The sequence below is a fragment of the Tursiops truncatus genome, chromosome 21 (assembly GCF_011762595.2).
Source record: "Tursiops truncatus isolate mTurTru1 chromosome 21, mTurTru1.mat.Y, whole genome shotgun sequence".
NCBI lineage: Eukaryota > Metazoa > Chordata > Mammalia > Artiodactyla > Delphinidae > Tursiops > Tursiops truncatus.
Genome location: NC_047054.1, coordinates 6,105,783 through 6,133,298, shown reverse-complemented (window position 1 = coordinate 6,133,298; position 27,516 = coordinate 6,105,783). Strand labels below are relative to the sequence as shown.

The 27,516-nt window shown below is 48.4% G+C and overlaps 1 protein-coding gene and 1 long non-coding RNA gene across 2 annotated transcripts; one reads left to right on the top strand and one right to left on the bottom strand.

The window, feature by feature from the left end:
• Nucleotides 1-107: 107 nt before the first annotated feature.
• DEFB1 (defensin beta 1) lies at nucleotides 108-12,621 on the top strand. Its single transcript, XM_073798603.1, has 3 exons — nucleotides 108-247; nucleotides 11,757-12,058; nucleotides 12,163-12,621. The coding sequence occupies exons 1-2, from the start codon at nucleotides 187-189 to the stop codon at nucleotides 11,903-11,905; spliced, it is 210 nt and encodes a 69-aa protein (XP_073654704.1). The 5' UTR covers nucleotides 108-186; the 3' UTR covers nucleotides 11,906-12,058; nucleotides 12,163-12,621.
• LOC117310060 (uncharacterized) lies at nucleotides 8,087-26,737 on the bottom strand. Its single transcript, XR_004524321.2, has 2 exons — nucleotides 23,868-26,737; nucleotides 8,087-12,686 (listed from the first exon to the last, which is right to left on the bottom strand). It is a non-coding gene; the product is annotated as an uncharacterized lncRNA (long non-coding RNA).
• Nucleotides 26,738-27,516: the final 779 nt, after the last annotated feature.

Genomic DNA, 27,516 nt, shown 5'->3' with positions numbered 1-27,516 from the left:
GCCGTGAAGGGTTATTTCTTAGCGTTTCACTCTAAGGATTGCGACACCACCCTTCATCAGTATGTGCGATTGTGCAATCCTCTAGCCCTATAAATACAGTGACACTGCAGCCGCTGGAAGCCTCTGAGAGCTCAGCCTCCAAGAAGCCTCTGCCCTCCCCGGGGATCCGGGCCACCTGCCACCACCATGAGGGTCCTCTACCTGCTGCTGCTGACTCTCGGCCTCCTCTTTTCACAGCTGGCCACAGGTGAGCTGGGGACCTGCTGCAGCGCCCGCCCCGGGGCTGGGACTTGGGGCTGAGTCTAAGAATAGCGGCCTCTGTGTCCCCAGGACAGATCAGCAGGAAGGCATCCTCGAGGCTGAGCGGCCTGCTGGGGGCAGAAGGCCGTGGGCAGAAGCCTACCGAGCCTGCAGGGTCTGGGCCATCCCGGCCGCTAGGGGCAAGCGCGCCTGCCTGGAGCATCCCCAGGCCGATTCTCCCCGGTGCCTGAGGGCAGCCGAGCTGCAGGAGGGCCAGACTCCCGTCTCTCTGTCTGTCCCTTAGGGCTCCCTTCCCTCTGCACTTGGCAAGGATGTGAGGCCCACGCCAGGCAGCTCGCAGCACCTCCCAGCCCTGTCTTTGTCTCGGGCATCCTGAAAGTATCCTATGGGGAAGGGGATCACCTATTCCCTCTGCAGAACGTCTCCTCACCCTGAGAGGTCAGGGTCCGAGGCAGCCGAGAGCTGCAGGCTGCCACGCCATCTCTCTCCAGGTCCCGGGGTGGGCTCTCCCAGGTGGCCTGCTGCAAGCAGATGCTTCCCGCCCCGCCCACAAGACCAGCTCAGCTGGAATCCTTGACTCACCTGTGTGCAGGCAGTCAGATCCACCTTCCTTGAGAAATCGGTTCACATCCTCCAGGGTGGGCCATTCCCCAGTGCAGAGCAGGGGAGCTCTGTGGCAGGCCCAGCTCCCCTGGGTCAAGGCAGCAGTGCCCCTGACGTAAGAGAAGGTGAGACTCTTCTGGCAGAATCGGGATACACTTTACCCCAGCCCCGTCGCTCACTCACTAAGTGATCTTGAGCGAGTCTCACATTCTGGGTTTTAGTTTCCGCATCTGCGAGTTGAGCGCGCTGTGGCAGGTGGCTCTAAAAGTGTTAGAGCTCTGGAATTCTCTGAAAGACCCACTTGTGCTTTTCTCCAGGCCATCATTTTAGTGTGCAGACGTGCCTAATTTGCTCCAGGGGTGCCTCAGTGTTCCCCTCGGACAACTGGGTTCAGAGGTATTCCAATGCAGAGTTTTAAGGTTTCCAGGTGGAATGCATAAGAGAGGTGGAGAAATTAATTTAGTGAGTTGCAACCTTGTTTTCTCAAAAGAATAGAAAATACCAGTGCACGCCACGCAGTCAGCGTCTCCTCTGTTTTATCACACTCATCTCATTGCGTGTGTGTTCGTACTGAGTAGCCGTGCAAAATCTCTTACTGCAGCTCAGGTACACTCAAAATGTTTGAAAGTCACTCTGTTAACGTGAAGAGCTCTTTTCAGTCTATGACATGTAAATATGATTATGAGCATCTCATGCAGAGTTCAGAAAATGAAAGTGTCCCCAAGGGTATGTGCAGGAGCAGATAAACTTACTAATCACTCCTGAATCATCAGCTAACATCGTGCAGCACTCAGTGCACGCGGGATCAGCTCAGACGCTGTCCTCCGACGCCAGGCAGGCCCTGTCTGGACAGAACTATCAGTGAATGGATTCCCAGGATGGGGACCGGGGCCCTCAGGACCAGTTGCTGACCCCAGCTCGTCTTCTAGAAAGGCAAGATTAGCACCCACCCTCCACCTCCCAGCTCAGGCTGGGAGGCTGCGAGCGGCCGAGGTCCTTGCACGGCAAGCACCACCTCTGCAGTGCCTCTACTGTCCCAAGACGTTTGCATCTTAAAAGAGGGCCACAGGCAAGGGCAAACTCGACACGAGTGTCTTCTGGGGGATGTCGTGCTGTCTGGATGCTGTTATCTGGGTGGAAAGAGCCCCAGGTGTCTTCCGCGTTGGAACACACAGGTGCCCCCAGCCTGAGTCCCCCGGGGCCACAGCGCAGGTCTCTGCTTTACCCTCAGGCACCGGTTGCGCTTCTGGTCATTGCGTCCTCACTGCTGTGCAGGGGTTGTCGCAGCTGCTGCAGCTGCCCCTACCATACCCACCCTGCCCGTGGGCCGCACAGTTGCGGGGTCACTGCAGGGAGGGAGCGGGGGCTGCTCAGCAACGCTGAGCCCCCGCGCGGGTCAGTTCACTCCTTTTCTGGAAGAGCCCTTAGACCTGGTCATTTCACAGGTGGGGAAATCGAGGCCCACGTGACCCGGGGGAACCAGTGTTCTGTGGTCACTACAGGAGATCCTAAGACTTGACGTTCCCTTTAGCAGTTTTCATCTCTGTCAGAAAAAAAAAAAAAAATATGGGTTGCCCACTTGTATCTTATTCAAATGGTCTTTCTGTGAATGCAGAATGATGTCACAATGACAAGGCGACCCAGGTCCCTGCATCTACTGGATGGGACCCCAGCCGAGGTGTTGAGAAATCAAGACAGGTTGACGTTGTTCCCTCACTGATTCAAGGAGTGTTTGGTTAAGAGCTGCTGTGGGCAGGTGTTGCCCAGGAACAGGGGATGCGCCAGGAAACACAGCCCTGGGTCTCATCTCTACACATTCCAGAAACAGAGTGGGACGAGAAAACCGATTACATAATTACTTAACTAATGGCAACCATGTTGTGAAATGCTGTTAAGTGCAGGACGCTAGGAGAACACATGACAGTGAGAGCTGACCTGGCCTTGAGGAAGCTAAGGGACGGAAAATTGTAAGTCATTTTGGTGTTCATGATACTTTCAAAGAAATATTTCTTTTAATTTCCTCCCAACATTTAAAAGTCAGGATATGCCACCAAAAAAAAAACAAAAAAGAAAAGAAAATCTGATTTTTATCTTCTCTTTTTTAAAATTTAGAAAAGTTTTAAAACTTTTAATTTTATATTGGAATATAGTTGATTAACAATGTTGTGTTAGTTTCAGGTGTACAGCAAGGTGATTCAGTTATACATATACATGTATCTATTCTTTTTCAAATTCTTTTCCCATTTAGGTTGTTACATAATATTGAGCAGAGTTCCCTGTACTACAGAGTAGGTCCTTGTTGGTTATCCAGTTTAAATACAGAACCGTGTAAATGTTATCTTCTCTTAAAAACACAAAAGATGTGGCAACATTCCTACATGGCAACAGTGAGCTGCAACTAAACAGCGGCTGTGCCTCCAGACGGGACTCCCTCCCCATGTCACTGCAGACCCCACCGGTCCCTAATGCCTCACCTCAGCCCACGTCACAGATTTGTGTTACCCGCCTGGCTGCAGTGGGCAGCTGGATTTGCAGCCCTGAATTAACTAAACCAGTGAAAGGAGAGAAGTCAAGGACAAAGCAGACGGAAAGGATAGCTGGTGTGAAAGCCTAGAGATGAAGAGAAATAGAAAACCATAGCTCTCGCTTTTAGTTTAGTCCTCCCAGTGGCCCCGTGGGGGAGGAAGAATCATTATTCCCATTTTCTGGGTAAATAACAATAATGAAGTCACATGACTGGTAGCAGAGCAGGGACTCCCAGGCCCTCAGCTGCAACACTGCAGGCCGCTCAAGGCACAGAGCGTGCCAGGGAGCAGAGAGGAGCCAGGATGGTGATGCGGGGGCAGATCCAGTGAGGGCTGAGGCAGCAGGAAACGCATCTGGGTGCAAGTGAGCCCCAGGGGGTTTTAAACCCACGAGTGACAGAATCAGAAACGGCTTTTTTAAGAGACCGGTTTGCTGGGCTTCCCTGGTGGTTAAGAATCCACCTGCCAATGCAGGGGATACGGGTTTGAGCCCTGGTCCGGGAAGATCCCACATGTCACAGAGCAACTAAGCCTGTGCGCCACAACTACTGAGCCTGTGCTCCAGAGCCTGTGAGCCACAACTACTGAGCCTAAACTCTAGAACCCGCAAGCCACAGCTACTGAGCCTGCGCTCTAGAGCCTGCGAGCCACAGCTACTGGGCCTGTGCTCTAGAGCCCACGAGCCACAACTACTGAGCCTGTGTTCCAGAGCCTGAGCTCTACAGCCCGTGCACCACAACTACTGAGCCTGCACTCTAGAGCCCACGAGCCACAACTACTGAGCCTGCATGCCACAGCTACTGAGCCTGTGCACCTACAGCCCGTGCTCCACAAGAAGAGAAGCCACCACAGTAAGAAGCCCACGCACCGCAATGAAGAGTAGCTCCGCTCGCCGCAACTAGAGAAAGCCCGCGCACAGCAACGAAGACCCAACGCAGCCGAAAATAAATAAATAATTTAAAAAAAAAAGAGACTGGTTTGCTGTCGTGTGGAGGTTGATCAGAGGAGAGGACAGTAGATACAGGGGGACAGTGAGGACGGTCTTCCTGTAAACAGGGCCCACGGCTGCGCTTTTGCCAGGTGATCAGCAAGTTAACCAAAATTAATGCCACTGATAGAGTCATGGCCCAATCCTCAGTCCTCTTCTTTCCTTTCCCTCCGGACACGGATACCATGTGCATTCCCGGGAGTCTGGGCCTCTGTTTCCTCACCTTTAAAGTGACGGATGAGGCAAAACAAGTCCCAGCCCAACGTCCTGTGACCCTGGATCTCCACCTGGCCCTGCTCACACCTGAGTGTCGCAGAGTGTGTCATTCTGACCTGCTGGCCCGAATTCCTTCCACCTCGCAGAACTCTGGCAACAGCACCAGGAATGTGCCTGCTACGGCCTCGGATCCCATCCGGAAAAACACGCTCCCCGGTGCCTCAGACACAAGCCCCGATTCCTACGAAGCAGACCCGACAGAGGCACCCCATTAGCAATGCAGGGGAAACAGAGTCATCCTCAGAAACGCCGGTCACACGGCACCGGCTGTGGTACTTCATAGTGCCACGAGCAACTCCGAAAACATCTCACTAAGTGTCCCCAGCATCTGCATCCGTCATGCAGGGACGACTCTCCCCACGTTAGAGATGGTTTTTGCAGGGAATCTCAGAGAGGCTGACTTTTCAAATACTCAGCCCGCGAATACCAAGGACTTGAATCCAGCTCTGACTCGAACTCCTATATTCTTTTCCCACACCTCCCAGAGACCTCTGGATATGTCACCAGCAAATCAATTTATCCTAAGGATAATCTAGATGGAAGTGACTTAAAGCTTTCATGACCTTAATAGGAGGCACTGCTGGTTATCAGTGGCCGGCAAGCGTTTCTAGGAACAGGGACGTCATGGGTGACCCGTCTGTGGAAGAGGGGCCCTGAGTTTTCACTTGGTTTGGAGTTCTGTTATTTGTTTTGCAGGAGTGCCTTGTATATATTTGATTTCTTCCCCAGATATCTTGAAAAGATCCACAGAGGTGAAGTCCGACCCCCTCTGGCCTCCACTGACCGCCTGAGCCACCAGCACGTCTCCTAAGTGGACAAGCGACCTCTATTGTGATGTCCGCAATGGGAGGGAACCCACTCACTCGTGGGCAACCCTTCCCCTGGCCCACTGCCAACCAGCCACCTTGTCCTGACTGGGGAAAGAGCCCAGCTGACTGGCCCAGGCCCACATTCCGAGACGACCAGTCTCACGTCGCTTCCCACGGATAAGTCCCTGTATGCGTCACCACAGGTGTGGGACCCCACGGCCAGCGCTGGCAAATCTTCATTGCACCCTACGGATTCTCAGACCTGTGTCTCTGTCTGCTCCTCTCACATCTCAGATCCATGGGTGCCGCCAACCCTGTTCTGGCTCCTGACTTTCTCCACGCCTGTGCGTTTCTGCTGCTTATGCGGTGCAGTCCTCCAGGGCAGGGGGTAGGGGTCCCGGCAGGGGTAGAGCTCAGGCCTCTTCTTCTCCAAAACCCTTGTCATTTCGGCACCTCACTCCGCTTTAGCCTGGTGGTCTTTTAGGACAAGAAATTTATATTTTAGTCAAAAGCTCCCCAATTTTCCCTTCTGACATTGTTCCAAAACTTCACTTGCACCTCCAACTGTATACTGTCAATCCAACTTCAGAGGAGAGTGCCGGGGAACAGGGTCCGCTGCCCGTGGCCTGAGGACCACACGCCCAATCTCAGAGCTCCCCGCTCCTGTCTCTCTGAAAGGCTCTTTAAGAAATTTTATTTTCGTGGCTCTTTTATATAAAGTCCAAAGATCCCTCCATGTTTCCAATGTATCTTCTTCTCTGTAGACTTTTTCACCTGCCCTTTTCCTTGAACCTCCACCATCTGACCTGCACAGGCTGTGTCCCGTCTCCGCAGCACTGACAGCTGTCCATGCCCCTCAGGCAGATATATTTCCTGATGACTCTGTAACAGTCAAGCCTCTGCTGTGTTCACTGCCGTGAACATTCTTCCTCTCATTTTCTTCTGGGACTGACCCACTGGTACTTATTTTCTAGTTAATTTCCTGCTACTTAATCACAACAGCCCTTCATTCAGCCAACACCTATTATTACAGTTGACTTAAAAAACAGCTGGTGGTGTAGTTGCACTTGGGTGGGATTATTAAGAGTCCAGCTATAATTGGCCTAATAACTGTGTAGTATTTGAGAGTCTCTCTTTTCACGGCAAGCATAGAAGCTGGTACAAGCCTGCTTTCCTAACAGGCCTGCTCCCTTCACCCCTCCTCATCCTTCATTCTTACCTATAAGCGCGCTCCCTCTTTTCCATGTTCCTCTGGTTCACGGCGCTCCAGAGGCCGCCACATGATGTGTTGGACTGTATTTCTCAGACCAGCTGAATAAGGACCAAGATAAGAATGAGCGCAAGTCTAGAGACGTACTATCATTCTTGGGAAAGGGGAGGAGAAGAGCGGGGCTGTGAGTTATCCAAGGAGCTTGCATGCCCGGGGAGTGGACGGAAACGGACCAAGGCATGATGGGAGAGGGTGTACACAGCACATAGCCCAGGAGGCCCACAGTGCTAGGAATACACGGAAGACCTTTTCAAAAGCAACTCTTATTGTTTTAATTTTTAATTGTAAAATATAACATGTATCCAGAAAAGTACATAAAACTCGAATGTATAATTTAATGAATTATTATAAAACAAGCACTCCTGTAACCACAGTGTGAGCCAAGAACTAGAACTTGGCCAGCACCTAAGAGGCTCTCCTCCAGGCTTCTCAGTAACAAATCCCTCCTTCCCCCAAAAGCAATCATCACTTGACTTTTATGGTCATAACTTCCCATATTTCTTATAGTTTTACCATGTTAACATTCATGCTGAATAATATAGCTTGGTTTGTGTATACATTTCAACTGACTACGTGTCAAGAGGTGGTGGCATTGCTGGGTCGTAGCATGTGCTTATACTACTGAATTTTAATGAATAATGCCAAACTGTTCTCCAAAAGCGTATATATCAACTTACGCTCCTACAACCAATGAATGAAAGTGCCTGTTCTTCCATATCTATGTCAATGCTTGATAATGTCAATCACTTTAAAATTTTAGCCATCTGGTGAGGGGAGTGGCATAGCATTGGCGATTTAATTTGCATTTCCCTGATAAATAATAAGTTGAGTACTTTTGTGTATAATTACTGGCCACTTGGATATCTTTTGTGAAGTACCTGTTTGTCTTCTGCCCATATGTTCTATCAGATTATCTGTCTTTTCTTAATGATTTGTAGTAGCTCTTTATATATTCTGCACAGAAGCTCTTTGTTGGTTGTAAGTATTAGAAATATCTTCTCCTACCTTGTGCCTTAATTTTTCACTCTCTGAATGGAAACTTTCCTTAAGCAGAGGTTTTCCACATTATTTTAATGTGGTTAAACGTGTCATATCTTTTCCTTTAGGGTTAGCGTTTTTGTACCTTAAGAAATCTTTTTTTACCCCAAAGGCACAAAGAAAGTGTTCAGTGGCGTTTTCTGGGGGCTTTTACTGTTTTTCCTTTTACATTTAGGCTTATAACCATCTGGCAGTGGTTTTTAGTGTGCACGTATGGTCCGAGCTAAGAGTAAAGGGTTTTTTTTTCCACTATGAATATCCAATTGTCCCAGAACCACCCACTGAGAAGACCATTTTTCTCCACTGTTCTGCGGAGCCACTGTTGTTCTACTTCAACTCTCCACATATGCATGTATCTCCTTCTGCTGTCCTGCTTCTGTATTTGTCTGCCCTCGTATCCTCACCACACCGTCCAATTACAGTGGCTCTGTAATTAGTCTCAAAATCCAGTAAAGCAAATTCTCCCGCCTTCTCTTCTATGAGCGTCTTGGCTATTCTTGGTCCTTGGAATTTCCATATATGTTTTAGAATCAGCTCATCAAGTTTCACTGAAAGAAATCTCTTGGGATTTTATGGTATTGGGTTAAATCTGCAGCTTACTTTGGGGAAAATTAACATTTTAAAAATAATTAATCCTCCAATGCTTAAACATAGTATTTCTACTTATTTAGGGCCTCTTTAAATTCAAAAAATACTGTATTCTTTATAGATAGAGGTATTGCACATAATTTCTTAGATTTATAACTAGGCATATTTTATGCTCTTCTATATGGTGTTTTTATTTTATCTCCTTTTTTCTGTTGGTTGCTAATATACAGAAGTAAAATTCATTTTTTTCTTTTTTGTATGTTGATCTCAGCAAATTTGCTAAATGTGCCTGTTCATTCCTTTTGGATTGCCTACATATAATCATAATGTCTGCAAATAGAGACAATTTTATTTCTTCCTTTCCAACCCTTGTACCTTTTTTTTTTTTTTTTTTGTCTTATCCCCCTGGCCAGTACTTCAAGTACAATGTGGAATGGTAATGACAATAGCAGTTATGCTGGTCTGATTGCCAATCTCATGGAATGTTTTCAATACTTGACCATTAAGTGTACTATATGTTGTAGGCTTCTGTAGGTACTCTTTATCAGATTAGGGAAGTTTCCTCCAGTTTCTTATTTGCTAGCAGCTTTTTTTTTTTTATCATGAATCAATGTTGATTTTTTTTCCAATATCTCTCTGCATCTATTAAGATAATATAATCATTGGCTGATTAGATTATGGGAACATTGAATCTCCCTGGGCCTCAGTTTCCCTGTCTGTAAGTTAGGAAAAAGTGATACATTCCTTGGAGGATTAAATGCAACCATAAACGTGTTAGTTCCCCACCAAAGGAAAGACGACCAGCTTCAGAATCTTAGAAATGGATGAGATCACATAATCTAGTCTCCTCAATTTTAAATTTGAGAAGCTGGGGCTCAGAAAGTTTGAGTGCTTTGCTAAAAATCACACAAATTCATTCTAGAACAAGGAATGTAACCAAAGTACCCTGACATGAAATATGTTGTTATTTCTTTGGGGTCCAATAATGTACTAGATCCTGAAAGATAACGCCAGAAATGAGTTCCCGCTGAGCGCGGTGGCACCACAATTCACTAGCAGAGAGGTGGAGTGAGAACTGGTGGGGGTCATGGGAGCTGCCTCTGGTCCTGGCTCCGCCTGTGGCCAACTGCATGCCCTGGGGGGCATAGCCAGACCTCAGCGTCTTCATCTAGGGAGAGAATCACAGAGAGGTGGAAGTAGTTGAGCTCTGAGGTCTAAAAAGCCACAGTTGGTTGTATTTGGGTCTCCTCTGTTTACCCAACAAAAGGAAGGGTAAATATAACATTAAATATACATATATTTAAATGTTGGTATAAATACACACACACACACACACATACCAACAACAACAAGAAAAAGAAAGTGCAGACCTTCTGATTTCAAAGGGCTTTCACATTCATTAGCTTGATCCATCTTCCTAATAACGATCACTTGGAGGACGTACTGAAGGAAGGATTCAATCTTGCAGCAGGGGTTGGACTGAGTATCTTTCCAGCTCTGACATCTTCCAATGAAGAGCAACAAAAGCTGGAACTGGAGATTGAGAGAGTCTAGTTGACTATGATCTTACTGGAGGTCGATATTGTGGTGAGGCTTTTAAAACCTGGAACAATCTTGAACAGCCTTGGCGGGAACCAATACAATGTACAGAAAGAATACAGGCTGGAGGTCAGGAGACTGTGTTTTGTGTGAGCAACTGTGTGGCCTTGGCCTAAGATGCTTCCCTCGGACGGTGGGACCAGCGTGTCTCTCAGTGCCCTTCCATCTCCATGGCAACACAGTCCAATGAGATGTTCTGTGATGATGGAAATATTCTACCACTGCATGGTCCAGTGCAGTAACCACTAGCCACACGTGGCCATCAAGCACTTGCAATGTGGGTGATGTAGTTTCAATTAATTAAAATATGTGACCGCACATAGCTGGTGGCCACCACATTGCACAGCACAGCTCTGTAGTGAAGAAAATGAGATGAAGCCTCTTTTTGCTCTTGGTAGACGGGACACGTCTAAAGTATTTTGTGTTTATTCCAGGCCTCAAACTTAAGGAAGTCTATCCATGAACTGAACACATCCAGAGGAGAATGAACAGGGTTGTGAAGTGTCTGGAAACTAGACACTGAGAAAAATGAGAAAAAGAAGACTTTTAAGGCAGCAGAATGACTGAAAATGGGACAGCCTTCTGAAAGAGTGCTTAGACTTGTCTGTATAAAGCAGGAAAAGCGCCACTAGCTGGAAGTTACTGAGAGGACAGTTTCCATCAGTATGAAAACCAAGTGTCCGGCAGGCAGAGATTAGAAGCCTGTCTCCCAGGGTGTCTGCTCCAGGGTGGGCGGCGTAAACAACAGACGCTCGCTTCTCGTAGTTCTGGGCGGTAAAAGTTCAAGATCAAGGTGTTGGTTTGGTTTCTCCTGACGCCTCCCTCCTCGGCTGACAGAGGGCCGCCTTCTGTCCTCACACGGCCTTTCCTCTTTGTGCTGACACATCACTTGTGTCCCTTTGTGTGTCCAAATTTCCTCGTCTTACAAGGACACTATTGATTAGTGATCACCCATATACCTCCTTTAACCGCAATCAGTTCTTTGAAGGCCCCATCTCCAAATACAGTCACATTCTGAGGTCCTCGGGGGCTTAGGGCTTCAACTATGAATGGGGGGGGGAACATTGTGGGGGGGTTTCAGGCCATAACACCTGGCAACAGAGAGACACAAAATAATGGCTAGATAGCTGCTTGCCAGGGGTATCAGAGGGCAGCTTTTTCTGCTGGATACAGTGGAAGACGAGTCTAGAGGTCTTCAAATTATGAGATTCTGTGACGGGGAGGAAGACAAAATAAATTCCAACTGGGAAAATGATGAAAGCTTTATAGAGTAGCTATAATTTTAACCTGACATTAAAGGATCATAGATTGCAGCAGACACGGTGATGGGGGTGGGGGTGGGGGGTGGGCAGGGATTCAAGCTGGAGGGAATGATGTAACTAAACAGCACAGGAGTAAAAGGAAAGTTCAGGAATGCTCCTGGAATTCGAAAGATGCTTCTGCATTTCTGAAACAGAGGATGGCAACAGTACAAAGTGGTCGAATACCTATCTGGGGACTAACGTGAATTCCCTGTACACCAAAGCTCCCTGGGCAGGAGAAAGCCCGCTCAGAACCCTGCTGTTCATCTCTGGCTGCCCACTGTTTGGCCACAGCTGGCACAGACCTCGGATGGAGGGGTCTCTTTAGATGCCTTATTTCATGAGCAGCCTCACAGATCAACTGAGTGCAAAGCTCTTGGAAGGGAAACCCCTGTGACGTGCTCTGCAAAGGGTTGTCTGTTCTGCTTTCACCGAGTGTTCTGAAGTCCCTGTGGCTGCAAGCCCGGAGTCTGAAGTGCTCTCTTTCCCTTCTCATAGGTGTTAACCTGCTTACGGGTTTCGGCCAGAGGTCCGACCACTACATATGTGTCAAGAAAGGGGGGACCTGCAACTTCTCCTCCTGCCCGCTCTTCCAAAAGATTGAAGGCACCTGTTACGGCAAAAAAGCCAAGTGCTGCATCCGTTGACTTTGGGCTGGAGCATGGGCAGAGGGGACCCAGAAGCCAAGTGAAGTACTTGTAACTGTTGTTTGAATAAAAGAAGGTTTTTTCGAGGCGTACGTCCTTCAGACCAATATGAGTCTTGTGTCTCCTTTTAGAAGAAGTTCAGAAAGTATGAAGGTCAGAAGGGCAGACAGGCTGAGCCACAAAGCCTGTCCAGGATGGGACTGGGGGATGCTGACTAGGCTGTGACCTGTTTCACTGCCACTTTGTTTCATCAGCAGATCTACACAGGAGGGATGCAGGGGGTCCACGTGAGACTAAGGACACCTGATGACGAGATGACACAGCTTCAGGCCTCCCTCTGTCCCAGCAGAAGTTCACCCCTGATTCAGCGGTCTCAGCTGCCTGCCCATCTGCAGAGGCCAGAACCGCTGCCCTTTCTCCTCCCTGGGCCGGGGGCAGTGGGTTGTGGGTTGGATAACCTCAGCATTTGAGAACCTTCGCTGGGACCATAAAGCTATTCCTATTTCACTCTGTAGGCCTAATAGTAGGGCTCCCGGGTGTCCATTCTTCACTCCAGCACAATCACGTGGTCTATTTACATGTCACTTAGAAAAGCATCCTCTACGACCACTGCCCCGCCTTTCATCATTTCTGCACCTTTAGGCCTGTAGACACCCACTGATGGGGAAGAGGGAGCTGCCTTCCCTTTTTTCCAATAAATTTCTTACAACTCCTGATGATCCGTGTGCTTCTGTCCTCTCCTTCATCAGGCAACAGCAATTCCACATTCCACTTCGATAAACTGCAAGCACAAATAAAAATCAAACATTAGAAAAACTTTGGGGGAATTCCCTGGCGGTCCAGTGGTTAGGACTCCTCGTTTTCACTGCCCCGGACCCAGGTTCAATCCCTGGTTAAGGAACTAAGATCCTGCAAGCCACGTGGCACAGCCGCCCCCCCCCAAAAATTTGCCCCCATCCCCCAGTGATGGATTTAGATGCCACACCCCTCTTTTGTGAGGGAAAGGCAGAGGAGATGCCATTATGCTGTGCACAGTAACCGCTACTCGGGCGTTCTCTGTAACAGGAACACGGCAAGTGTTCATTACACTGCGTCCAGGCCTCCCCCGACTCCTGAAAGGCTAAGAAATCATCTGTTGACTTAAAAAAATATTCACACCCTAAAAGTTGAGAGTTATGTTTTGTTTGGCGGGAAAGTTTAGGACTTCAAGCCCGGGAGGCAGCATCTCAGGTAACCCTGAGAGAACTTCTCCCAGGAAGCGAGGGGGGAGCCAGGTTATACAGAAGTTTTGCAACAAAGGGCAGGTAGTCAGGAACGTCAAAAGATTATTGTTAATTAAAGAAAACCAGATATCCCAAGTTAAGGAATTTAACTTAGCTCTTTTCTGTGTATGGGAAGATGCAAGAGTCTGGGCTCCCTGAAATCATTCCTTTGATATGCACCTCAGCTATCTGGGGCCAGTATCCTGTGTGTTCCCATCCTGAGTTTCCTCAGGGCTCATGGTAGGGAGTGGCAGCAGTCTGATGGCGGCTAGATGGCAGGCATTCTTTCCTTCCTGAGTTCCCTCAGGGCTCAGCAGCTCCCCCGTTGGCTGTGGTTGCAATCGCTGATGACTGTGACATCCTTTGTTTACTGACATGGTAGGCGATATTCCACTTATCCCCAGCCACAAAGAGGTCACTGACCATCTCGGGAAGGTGGCGGCGTCACATCAATAGCCCTGTTGCCAGAGACTACAGGCTCAGACCAGAATGACGAGCAGGGTTCTTACAGCCCTTCCCAGCCCAACAGCATTTGGCCCCAGGACTTACATTCCTCAGGGGGCAGCAAGTTTTAAAGGAGATGTCCCATCTCCTCTCCGCCTTCTCTCCTCCACCCAAATCTCCTCGGACCTTTTGCATTCACCTACACCTGTGTGCCAGTGTCACCCTCCTTTGGTGAAACTGGAACGCAAAAGATATCGCCTGAACCAGCCTGGAGGGAAGATGGCTTTGAAGTTAAGCGGTGGGGGGGGGGGGGGGGGGCGGTGCATGGGGCTGCCTACGAGGCACCTCACTCCTGAATGACTGAAAGGCCCAATTTCATGGTTCCTATTACAGCATCTGTCTAGATGAAGGGCAAGTATGGATTTGAGTAAGCTGTACATACAGACCCAGATCCAACCCTTTATCACCGTGGCTGTCATTAAGGAATTGCTGAATCACGTACCTTCACAGTCATTAAACACGCTGACAGCTCTGAGTGGGAAAAGTGTCCACTGGAGAAGACCGGTGTTGCCTGAATGCGTTTGAAGGACGCCCTCCCCTCTTAACTACTGTTGCCTTTTAGCGTGCTATGGTGGATGGAAGCCTAGTTTACATTAGTGAGCGAGTCCGCACTTGCCTATCATGAGCGATACGCTGGGTACTCCGGTCAAGAATTACTTGAATGCCAACATAAATTGATTAGGGAGGACCTCTCCCATCACTGCAGTTGTGTCAGCAAAGCTGGACATGGCTGCCCAGATCTCTGGGAAAGGATGCAACGCATAATCACCGCTAAGGCACACTATCTACCTGCACAGACAGGCACGGGAGCTGCAGAGTCATCCTGCCAATCCCCACCTCAGTCACCGAGGTACTTCCCAGGAAGGCGGCGTCACGCACAAGGCAAAACGCACCCTCGCTTTGCTTCAAACCAGCGTTTGATAGTGAATTCGTCTAGCTCCACATTGGGAACAATGTGGCATCCTGGCTTCCATGGCTCGTGGGCCTATAAGGCACGTCACCCAATCAAGCAGAGAGACCTGCCATGGCATTCCACGCGTTCTTGTTTTCACGGGCACTAGCGAGTCTCAGCCATTCAAGGTTTCGTCACAAGTTTCCCCAAAAGGGGGAACTTTCTCCGATAAAAAAGAATGAACAAGGGGAGAACTGGAGCTACTCACATACATGTTAGCCTTCAGAGTAAAGGCATCTGTGTTAGTCAGGGTTCTCTGCAGAAGCAGAACCAACAGGATGTGTGTGTATATACAGGAGGAGATTTACTTTAAGGAATTGACTCATAGGACTGTGGAGACTTAGTGAGCCCAGAATCTAATGGGGAGGCCTACAGGCTAGAGATACAGAAAAGAGCTGCAGTTTGAGTCCAAAGGCAGGCTGCTGGAAGAACTCCTTTCTTCTTGGGGGAGGTCCGTCTTTCTTCTATCAAGGGCTTCCACTAATCAGATGAGGCCCACCCACATTACGGAGGGCAGTCTGCTGCACTCAGAGTCCCCTGATTTCAAGGTTGTGTTGTATACATTTTATTTTCTGTATATTATGATGGTTTGGTATCTTTTTAAAAAAGCAACAAACAAACAAAAAACCCAAAACAAAAAAACACCTTTTCTGGCTGGGAAGAAACTGGATTTCCTGGTGCTAATCGATGCTTAGAGCAAAGGGTCCAGCTGGGAGCACGCGTTTGCTATGCCAGCTACGCAGTCCGGAGCCAGGCCCCCTCTATGTGGCTCCCACTTTACAGGAGATGACATTCTTCTGCCTGCATCATGCCAGGGCAACTAGAGAAAGCTAGTTGCCTGTGACTTAAAGCTCACCAAAATTATTCACACTAGCCGATCCTCACCTAATTCCCTATCCTGCCTTGTTTTCCCATGGAAACCCTAATAAAGGTTCTGGACTCTGTCTCCTGCCCACACTACTGTTTCCCCATGTGGCCCTGCGGAGTGTGCTCTCCTCCCATCTCTAGGACCTGTGAGGATAATAAACTTTTTCTTCCTGAGCCTCTCCTCTGGCTCCTCTTGTGGCCTCACCTGACTGACCATCTCATAAAAGAACACAAAACAAATGTTAATCTCACCCCGAAATCACCTTCATGGAAGCACTCCCATTAATGTTCAACCAAATACCTGGGCACCGTGTTCCAGCCCAGTTGGCACAGAAAATCAAACATCAAGGCATCTTTTTTTTTTTTTTTTTTTTTTGCGGTACGCGGGCCTCTCACTGTTGTGGCCTCTCCCGTTGTGGAGCACAGGCTCCGGACGCGCAGGCTCAGCGGCCATGGCTCATGGGCCCAGCTGCTCCGCGGCATGTGGGATCTTCCCGGACCGCAGCACAAACCCGTGTCCCCTGCATCAGCAGGCGGACTCTCAACCACTGTGCCGCCAGGGAAGCCCAAGGCATCTTTAATGGCACCTTAGAGGAGTTCTCATTCTGCTGGGCAGACATCCCATATTTGTGCTTGAAAACAAAGATCTCTTATCAGCATGACCTATCCATGTCAAGGTTCCCACTTGGTTTTGTCTGTCAAAGAAAAAGCTTATGAGGAAACAGGTCTTCCAACAGAATACCTTAGGAAATACACTCTTCCTACCTAGAACACAACGCAGATCTTTATCCTTAACTGGGAACACACAACCAAGAAAAAAGAAGACAGGTGAGGCCAACCACAGGCACGATGAAGAAAGCCACCTTAAACAAATGCAAATTGCCTCTGAGAAAGTACTGTTAGTCCTGGAACAAAAGAGAACTTGTAAAAATTGTTATTAGTATCATCAAATGGATGAAAGGAGATATTGTAGTCATACAGTGCTAATAAAATGCCCTGGGGAAACCTCAGAGAATGCAAAGAAGACAGCCACTTATGGATTGTTGACAAAATAAAGTGGTTTAGTTCAGTGCAATATTTAATAAAGCAGAGAAATGCTGTGATGCCTTTAAGAAACATTTCCATCCCAAATGGTTAACAACAAAAAAGAAAATTTGACATGTAGATGAAGGTCCCCTAAGTTCCCTGCTGTGATGCCTTTAAGAAACATTTCCATCCCAAATGGTTAACAACAAAAAAGAAAATCTGACATGTAGATGAAGGTCCCCTAAGTTCCCCAAGTTCCCAGAGACCACAGGAGCTGGTGGAGCCACCAGAGGGACAAAAAGTCCTAAATGGTGACGTGGAGAAAGTCCCCTCCGAAGCAGGAACAGCCACGGTATGTTCTCACATGCGCCAGGAAAGCACTTCTAGGGTGTTAAGTCACTAAACTTTGAGAGTTTATGTGTTATTGGAGCCAAAGTGGCCCCGACTATTAGACACGCGTCCATACACAGCCTCTAACCCAAGGCTGATGGAAAGTGAAATCCCCAGGCGGTAACTCCACGGACCTAAGGACCAAGCAGGACAACCTGAGAAAGGAGATTTGAGTTCTAGGATGCTGTGGGTGGAAGGGACGCCATGTATCGGATTGTAGGCTAAACAGCTGAGTAAATTTCACAAGATAATAATGTAATACACACACATACGCACAATATTTAATAGCTTCTGGAAAACATCTCCGTGACATAACTGTGGTCCAAATATACAATTATTTCTTCCTTTTCAACCCTTAGAATCAACTACGGACGATGCGGCAAAGATTTCTTTAAGGTTACAGGTTAGAATACAGTTGGTAACGACATGGCTGCATCAATGGATAACTGAGAGCAGTTGGAAGGTAGATGGGGAAGGAGAGACAGGGAGAGGCGTCTTGTTGTACATGGTGGGTAATCAGGGACGTTGTCTAAAGTTGTTGCATGAGAAATAGATGTAGAAGTGCTATGTCCTCCCCAAATGTACACGTGGAAGCCTAATCCCCAATGTAGTAGAACTTGGAGGTGAGGGCTTTAAGAAGGGATTAGATCACGAGGTAGAGCCTCATGAATGGAATTCTCATAAGAAGGGACAGGAGAGATGGTCTCTTTCTCTCTGCCCTCGAAGGGAACAAGGAGAAGGCAGCTGCCCACAGGCCAGGAAGCAGCTCTCGCCGGAACCTAAGCATGCTGGCACCCTGATCTCCAACTTCCAGCCTCCGGAACTGTGAGAAATAAATGTTTCTTGTCTAAGTCACCCAGCCTACGGTATCTTGCTATAGCAACCCAGACTATGACAATGAGCATATTATATAAAGGCATAAACTAAACCAATAAAATAACTAGAAATAATAACATGCGCTCTTATTTGGACATAAAAGGGGGAGGGGGTTGGGTAGTATCAACTAAATCCTCGTGGTTTATGGGATAACAGACGGTGTTTAAAGTTAATAAGTGAAAACAAGAGGTGCGAGCATGTCATTCGGAAAAGGAGCAGAGCTGAACGTGAAAAATGGTGAAAGGTCGTTGCTTCCTGTTGTACTTTTTAAGAACTTAGTTTTCATAAAATACATGTACAATTTCTGTAAAATGTATGCAGAGTGTCAAATGTCTATTTTGAAGATGGAAGACATTATTGTTGTCCAATGGAAAAACCAAAGCCGTGTGAACCCGCGCCCCTCCTCAGAGCAACTTCTACAAGAACTGCGTCAGTGTTGGTTTCCCGCACTGCCATTCTGTGGAAGAATGGCCTGCTCCTAGGAGGTATGTGCTGAAGTATTTAGGGCTGAAATGTCACGGTGCTGGCAACTTCCTCTGTAATAGCTCAAAGCCAATACAAGTTGCAACGCGATTACAGCTGGTGGATCCAGAGGGAGGGTGTACCAGTACGCTCTGTACTATGCTTGCCTGTGTGTGTCCGTCTGAAGCTTTTCAAAACGAAAGTTGGGGGGGATGAAAAAAATCAGAACCAAGATTTTCGATGTAAGAGAAGATTCATATAAAGTTAAAAGGTTATATTAAAATCCCGTAGTCTTAAATTCGAATTGGGATTATCACTCTAAAACCCTGGCTTTTCTCCCTCTTAACAGAAGTGTGTATTTCTCAGCCCCTGCACCTAAAAGTGCAGTGACAATGAGTACCCCGAGCACACAGGCCATGGGTCACTACTCTTTCCCACGAGGAAGAACCAGGATGTCTTACAGAAACAGAAGAGTCCAGGTCTGGAGCAGAAGATGTACAAGATGAGCCAGGGGTATGTTGTTGTGCTCGAAAGTAGGGAAGCTACAAAGGCTGATGGGTCGCGGCCGTAGAACACTGGCTGCAAATTGACAGGGACTCACTGGGCAAAAGGATGGAACATTTTTCATCACAGCAGAGAATCATGACTACAATTGATTAAGTATTTAAAATATATAAACACATTAAATATATAAAAGTATAATATTAAATTATATTTTAAACACATCAAATACATGAGGTCAGAATGATACTTAAGAAACAATATTATTTATAATTGGAGTTTGTTAAGGTGCCAACTTCACTCTGGAAATTGGTACATAGGAGAGAAGATCAAGCATTTATTCTGCCCTTCCAGTACAAACTGCATTTTAGGATAAGCAAGAATTATATGAAGGAAATATCTTATTTATAGAAAATTTCCAGCTAATAAATGAAGAAGGGATTGAGCAATGGAATATTTCCTGCCGTATCAGTAAACAAAGGATGTCACAGTCATCAGCTATTGCAGCCCTCCAACGTGAGCCCGGAGGAAACTCAGGAAGGAAAGAATGCCTGCCATCTAGCAGCCATCAGACTGCAGCCACTCCCTACCATGAGCCCTGAGGAAACTCAGGATGTAAAAACACAGGATACTGGCCCCAGATAGCTGAGGTGCATATCAAAGGAATGATTTCAGGGGGCCCAGATTCCTGTATTTTCCCATACATAGAAAAGCGCTAAATTCCTTAACTGGAGATATCTGGTTTTCCTTAATTAACAATAATTCTTTGACATTCAGACTACCTGCCTTTCGTTGCAAAGCTCCTATATAACCTGGCTCCCCGCCCTGGCCTCCTCTGAGCAGTTCTCTCAGGGTTACTTGAGATGCTCCCTCCCGGGCTTGAAGTCCTAAAAATTTCTGCCAAATAAAACACAGCTCTCCATTTTTAGGTTGTGTGTATTTTTTTTAAGTCGACAGGATGGTAGAATTGGAAAATCACTGTTTTGCACCCCTGAATGAAATCATAGATCTAAAACAATTGTCAATGGATGGCTTTAAAACCATTTGTTGGAAAGCTTGGTGGGGAATTTGATAACAGAGGGTTCAGGCTAACTCAACTAAACTCAATGACTCACCTGGTCCCCTCACTAAAAGTGGCAGGACCAGAGGTTCAGGGACCTCCTGTTGTGATGTAAAGGAAGCACACACCACCACCTGTGAAATATTCTGGCCAAAAGCATGAAAAAAAAGGCACAACCTAAAAGTTGAGTGTTATGTTTTATTCAGCAGACGTTCTTAGGACTTCAAGCCCGGGAGGCAGCCTCTCAGATAAACGCTGAGAAAACTGTTCCAAAGAGGAAATGGGGAACCCAGGATATATGCCAGGATATATAGGAGTTTTTAATAGGACCAGGTAATCAGAACAAAAAGCTACTGATAATAAAAAGAAACTAGACATCTGAAGTTAAGTGCTTTTCTATGTATGGGAAGATGCAAGAGTCGGGGCTCCCTTCTGAAATCGTTCCTTTGCTACGCACCTCAGCTGTCTGGGGCCAGTACCCTATGTTTTCTCATCCTGAGCTTTCTCAGGGCTCACCGTCAGGGGTGGCTGCAGTCACTGATGACTGCAGGCAATATTTTATTTCTCAAGCAGCTGAACCTACAACTAATCAACTTGCCACATATAACCAATAATTCACAGGAAATACAAAAGTTAGAGAAACAAGTAAAACGACAGCTCGAGGGAACAATCAGTCAAACCCAGAGCATGAGACGTTATACGGGAAAAGCGACCTGGTTTCTCCAACAAACTCAAAGGCATGAGGAAAAATAAGAATTACCATTACAGAAAAAGAGAGGAAAGAAGCAACCAATGGGTGGGCCTTGTTTGGATCCTGTATTGAACAGACCAATCGCAAGAAAACATTTCTGAGCTGGTCAGGTAAATTTGAATATGGCCTGGGTAATATCAAAGGCTTCTTATGGATTTAATTAGGGGTGGCAGTTATGTTGGAAGAGAAAGCGCCTCATCAGTTAAAGATGCTGACTGAAGTACTGATAGGTGAAATGACATGATATCTTGGATTTGCTTTAAAACACTCCAGCAAAAAGAAATGAAATAAAGAAATGAAGACATGAAAAGTATGGACCTGAAAAAGGATCTGGAAAATGTTGAGAAATACTGAAGCTAGGAAGTAAGAATATTGGGATTCATTATATATTTGATATGTCGTAAGTGAGAATTTTAAAAAGAAAGAAAGGAAGAAGAAAGAGAAAGAAAGAAAGGAAGGGAGGGAGGGAGGGAGGGAGGGAGAGAAAGAAAGAAAGAAAGAAAAAGAAAGAAAGAAAAAAGAAAAAGAAAGAAAGAAAGGGAGGGAGGGAGGGAGGGAGGGAGAGAGAGAGAGGGAGAAAGAAAGAAAGAAAGAAAGAAAGGAAGGAAGGAAGGAAGGAACGGGAAGGGAGGGAGGGAGGCAGGGAAGAAAGAGCAGGGAGAAAGGAAATGTCAGGGCTTATCATTATAACTGCCCCTCTCCCATTTTGGCCAGCACCGTTTTTCTCTCTTGAAGCCTTGGTTTGAAAGTCATCAAAATGGTTATTGTTGGTTTTTACATTTAGTTTGTTAAGTGAAAAGAAAGGATGAGAGTGGAGGTATAATGTAATATGATGGGGGGAAAGTACGCTTTGTCTTAGTAAGAATTTCTTTTGCTGGAACTTGCAGGGAGTTAGACTCTGGTGAACTGGACTGTCCGTGGGCACAGCCCTCCCACTGCAGCTCTGTTAAAGAATGTTTCCACAAACATAAGTCCCAGACCTTCTGCATCAGTGGACCCTGGTGACACTTCTATTCAATGACTCGCCGGTTGTCACCATGTAGGATTAGATCGTGATGTCAGTGGTTTAGCACATGGGTCTGCAAACATTTTCTCTAAAGGGACAGATAATAAATATCTTCAATTTTGCCAGTCATGTGGTAACTGTCACCACAGAACTCTGCCACTGTAAAGAGAAAGCCATGGATAATACATAAACAAATGGGAGTGGCTGTGTTTCAATAAAACTTTATTTACAAAAACAGACAGCATGGCAGATTCGGTCCAAGGGCCATAGTTTTCCAACCTCTGGTGTAGGAGACTATGCTGATTCTGCCCAATGTTTAGACTGAGAACTACTATGGAAATGGGTGTTTCTAACAAATATATATCTATTATTACATATGTATATAAATTTACATATATATATGCTTTTTCAATGAATACTTTAGAAGTACTTCCCAAAATATAGAAATATCCAAAAATATTGAAAAATAATAATTTGTAAAATCATAGTATTATGAAGGCTTAGGAGAAATACCTAACTCCCCAGCTTTTATTTCCTCTGATAGATCACAGGCTAAACACAACTTACAGACAAAAGCCACCTAAGGTCTTTATTACTGTAAGTCCCAAAGCTTGGACAACAACAGGTCTTGATGGGAATTAGGTCCCCTTTCAGTGGGGGGCACGACCGTCCTGCTTGGGCAGGTCTGAGAAAGCGCGCTCTCCACTGACGAAGTTCTTGTACCATTACTATTTTGATCAAGGCTGTCTTACCCCAACCAAACCCTGAAAATTCACAAACATGAGTAGAAAAATATTTTCCTGTCACAATCAAACAAATTACAAAACAGTAATGAGAAAAAAAATTGCTTAAAATACCACTCTTCCAATCAAATCTGCTGTTGACCTATCTTTCCCTCATACTTCTCCAGTCTTGGATGGCCCGTGTACTTTATTTCAGAATCGCACTCATGGCATATGTGCCATTCTGACTCCCGAGTACAGTTTAGGTCCACAGCCCACCTGCCTCACCCCTGTGGCCTCATCAGAACCACCATTCTACCCCTCCTCAGTGAGTACAGAACACCCCCAATCATCCTGGGGGCAGATTTACATCCTCTCCCTCTCCTTAGATTAAGGAGCAACATATCCCCCCTCCTAAGGGAGAGAAGGGAGGGGTCCTTTAAGATCCAGAGAGGGGGTTTCTTGGAGTAACTTTAGGAGATGCTGGGCTCAGAGGTGACCTGTCTAAGGAAAGGCTGCTGAGTTCTGCAGATGCTTGAGGGATGTAAAGGGAAATGTTTTCATCTAGAGCAGCCCTTGCCTGGAGCACACCCAACCTGAAGGCTGATTGCAATCCAGCTATTTCTAACCAACCAGAACTGATCAATGACTAAGAACCGGGAGTGACCCAGTGTGACAGCACCTCACACACCTAAATTCAGACTCTTCTGACCGATGAACAGTGTGGCTTGTTTCAACCAACCGAGTGCAGACTGACAGCCTCATGGCGCCGGTCCAGAGTGCAGACCTCAATCACTCGTTAGCAGAGTCTCTGCGAGCTCACACCTGCCTTTGGACATATTAGACCTCCGAATCTTCCCTCTTTCAACATCCCAGGGACCTGATTCATTGGTGTGAATTCCCTTATCGACAAGCAAACAGACTCGGGGGCCCCTGCAGTGGTCACTGTGTACAGGAACTCAAAGAAGAGAAGGAGATTCCAGGACAGGACAGGAGACAGGCTCTCCTCGAGAGGCAGAGCACCGTGGTTCCGTCCAGAGCTCACCAGCTGCGGATGGGACCAGATGGGACCACAGACCCACCACAGGGCTGGGAAGTTGCCCCCTCACTGTCAGCCTCCCTCCCGGGTTCGCCCATCACTCCCTGGCCCTGGGGGCAGCCGAACAGACCACGACAGGATGGCTGTGGGGGCGGCAGGAGCTACCCGTGCAGTCCACTCGAGATGTCGTGTTTTTGTCACTTGTCAGAGAAAGAGCCGTCGGGTCAGACATGTGCGCCCTGGAAGCAGAGCGAGCGCCTCCCCTCCAGCCCTGCGGGCTCGCCTGGTGGCCCCGTGGGTGGTGAGAGGGGCAGGCTGCCCGGTCCCACGCCTGCATCACCAAAGTTGGTGCAGAGCAGAATGTGGGCTTTGGGGCTTTAGTACCGGCCCAGTGACTCTGCCTATGGAAACCGGGGTACAGTGTGGTTAGAGACTCCCTGTCACCCAGGACATTGGTGATCCATCCCGGGACAGCAATCATGCAGTGGCCGCCGCACCACCACATTCACCATTCACCCCCGAACTATTCCTGCCTCTGCCTTACCCGGAGTTTGGGTTCCATTTGTCCTCTGTGCCCAGGTCGGTTTCTTTCACCGTCTCCTTACACTTTGCGCTTGCTGAGTCCATCTCCCTTAGATGCACTGGGGAACGCCTGGCCCCAGCATCCAGGACCCACCACCAAAGTAGTTCACACAGAAATCCAGGTGGTGTTAGAACCACACGCTGATTTCCAAGTCGCAGAGACCTGGGTCTCTGGACAAGCAACGTCCCTGATGCTTGGCTTTCTTGAGAATATAAAAAGGACCAGGATAGATTTACCCGCAGGGTTGATGTGAGGACTCGGTGGGCTACCTCACGTGTAGACTGGTATAGCCCAATCCCTGACACACAGGGACTCCCGGGACTCGCTGGTGCAGCTCTCTGCCCTGTGCGAGGCCTTATTCTTGGAGGTGTAGCAGTTGCAGGGAGATGTGTCATCCTCTTGTCCAGCAGGTCAGAGCTAAGGAGCCCGGCCAGCCCAGCTTCTCACGGCTCCTCCTGTCACTAACAAACCGGTTCTTCCGCTTCTGTGGGTTGAAGAGCTTCCCTCCGTGGCACAGTCTGACTCAGGGCTGAAGCAGAATGCGTGTGCAATCAGAGACTCAGAAGATCTCAGAGCTACAGAAAGCCATTGTACAGTTCACGCTGAGAAAAACCTCAGAAACCATTCACGGCGCAGGACGGGGAGGGCGCCTGGGCTAAACCCCTCGCCCACCACCTCCCAGCCGTACCTCCTTGGAGAGGAAGAAGGAAGGAGGGGAGGGAGGAAGGAAAGAAAGAAAGGAGAGAGGGAGGGAGGGAGGGAGGGAAGGAACAGAAAGAAAGGAAGGAAGCAAGAAAGAGAAAGGGAGAAAGAGAAAGAGAGAAATAAAGGAAAAGCGGGGGGAGAGAGAGAAAAGGCATGAGTTTTAGTCTTGTTGCAATGATTATTCTTTTCTCTTTTTTAATAAGCAACGTCCTGGCTGGCCATTTGCCATAACAAAGGACACAGTCACAGAGGACTTTCCATGTCCCTTAATCTACGGGGTCACTTACACTCCTACAAGCCCCGTCCCTCAGGAGCTGTCCTGCTTCACCCTCCCAGGTCCAGATCCGGGTCCAGGTCCGGGCGCGCTGGCATTTCACGCGAGCGAGTGCACGTCTGCACGTGGTGGCACTGTCCTCTCCTGCTGTCATCGGAATGGCCGCTTTGACTTGGGCTCTTACAATATTTGCACTTGAACCTGCCCCACAGGATCGAACTGTCCCCCTGTGTTTTGGTATGAACCTCTCAGGGTCCTCTCCCGCTCTCTACACTTGCCAGTGAACAGCCCTGGTAGCTGCCACTGGACCAAGGGAAGAAGCAGAAGCTGAACACTCTGCAAGGAGCCGGGGGTTTCTGAACTGCCCTCGGTGGCTGTCCCTCTCCATGGCTCTGCGTCCACACTGCCCACCAGGCCCTTCCTATGTCAGTGTTGACAGTAACGGCCCGCTCGCAATTCTTTTTCACGGCACGTTTTTTTTTTTTTTTTAAAGGAGGAGCCACAGGTCTGAAATTCTGCCTGTTACTAACTCTGCAGTTTCGAGCGAGCACCTGAGTTTCACTGGCTCACTGGGTCCGTCTGTCCAGGCTCTTTGCAGAGGCTCAGAGTCCATTTCCACCTGGTCCCAAGGGCAAGTGGTCCAGGCTTTCCCTTCTCTGGCGCCATCTAGAGACAAATAAGTGTAACCTGGGTGCCACCTGCCAACAGCACCCTTTGGCTTTCTCAGTAAGCTGAAAGGCAAAGAGCTCTGAACGATCAAGTCTCCATCTTCTAATTTTCTAAAACCAACTCCCTGCTGCTTCCAGTTCAGGACCTTGAGGAAGACATATTTCAGACCACTGAGGGACTTGATGGATTCCCAGCAGTCAAGTCGGAATAGCTTTGTCTGAAGAACACACGGTGGTTCTGCAGCCAGGAAGGTCTTGCCGGCTCCCTCCAGCTCCAGTGCCTCGATGGGGCTGGCCGTGCGGAACTCTCTGGAGTTCCGTGGGCTCCCCTCGTGGTCTCCCCCCAGGGGCCGCTGCCTTGGAACAAGAGCTCAGGGCTGGAGCTGCTTTGGGTGCCAGTGCCCTGCCTCTCTGCTATCTGGGTCGAGTCCAGAGATTAGATAAACCATGAGAAACGCAGTGGCACTGCATGGGGACAGTCAGAAACACGTCCTTCTCCGGCCCTTGGCAGCTGGCCGCAGGGAGAAGCAGAGAGATGCTGTAGGAGAAGCAACGAGGGCCCTGAGATTCAGAGCCTCACGAAACGCCCATGATTTTACGAGAGCTGCATCCCAGCATCGATGCGGGCTGGAAGCCTAGTCCTGACCCAGCTGGAGGTGGGTCACTTTCCCTGGAGGCAACCCAGTGCCGCCCAAATATTCCTGGGCTCTGGGAGGAGCCCACACAGAGGCTCATGTGACAAGTGACTCACAGTTAACGTTTATAAATCAGATTGCTGAATAAGCTCCTACCTCCTACCCCTCCCACGGAACAGATACACGTCCACAGCAACCTGGCCGGCCAGGTGAAACCAGGATCCTCGGACTCCTGAAAGCCCTCAGGATGAGCCGGGGGCCTTGGCCGGCAGCCCCTCCCTTTCTTCCTACACTCCAGACCACCCCTCACCCCAGGGTCTCCTGCGCTCCCACAAGGAGGCGGCGTGCTCTCCTGCTGGCAGTCAGTAATTCTGGGGTCACCAGAACCCAGAGGATGATTTACAGGGGAGAAGGGACATGAGAGGAGAGGAGAGGAGAGGAGACCCCCTTAAAGCCGAGCCCCGGGGAGGAACCCCCTTGCCTGGGTCTTCTGCTGGTACTGAGACGGGCAAGCCCGAAGGAGAGAGTTTCCAGTTGGCCCTAAAGGTTGTGTCCTGAAAGCTCCCCAGGTGGAGAGGTGGGCAAGGAACTGGACCAACTCTAATCCAGCTGGGTTGAAACAGACTCCCGTGAGCGATGCCTCGGCCCTGCTACTGTAAACAGAAAAATCTAAGCTCAGGGCGTGTGCACGTGTACGTGAGTGTGTGTGCGTGTCCGCGCACGCGCGCGCGTGTGATTTCCCCCTCCCAACACCAGGCTTGTGTTAGCAGCTAGACTCTGAGCTCTGCGGCCCAGGGGACGCTCAGCGCTGACCTCTGCGTGGGCCTGCAGGCTGGCTCTGCGTATGGCCTTCATCAAGGCCACCTGCAGACTCTCAGAGGGGGAGGTTGACAGACACTTCTGCCTATTTTCTGGACGCTGCTGCCTGCGGTCTCTAAAGCAGGTTGAAAAGCCTGTTAAACTGGACCCGTGGGCCTCCCGCCGCAGAATTCCATTTTCCTGGGTCCCTTTCTTCCTATAGAAGCACTTTATAAGGATTTTTCACCCCTCGCATTTGCTGGTTTAATTTCCAAACCACGCTCTGATATAAACCTCGTGTCCAGCTGCTTTGGCCAGACGTGGGAGCGGAGGCCTCGGAGCTCGGAGCTTTGGGACAGGTCTGGGGGCCGTCCCAGCCCCCCTGCAGCCACGCCCTGCTGTGTGCCTCTCCTCGGGCAGACATTAGCACCCGATCAGAGACACGCTGTGCTGCTTAGAGGAAAATTATCTACAGGCTCACCACGGGACTTTCTAGAAGATACCAGACCTGCCCAGACTTCTCCCTCCTG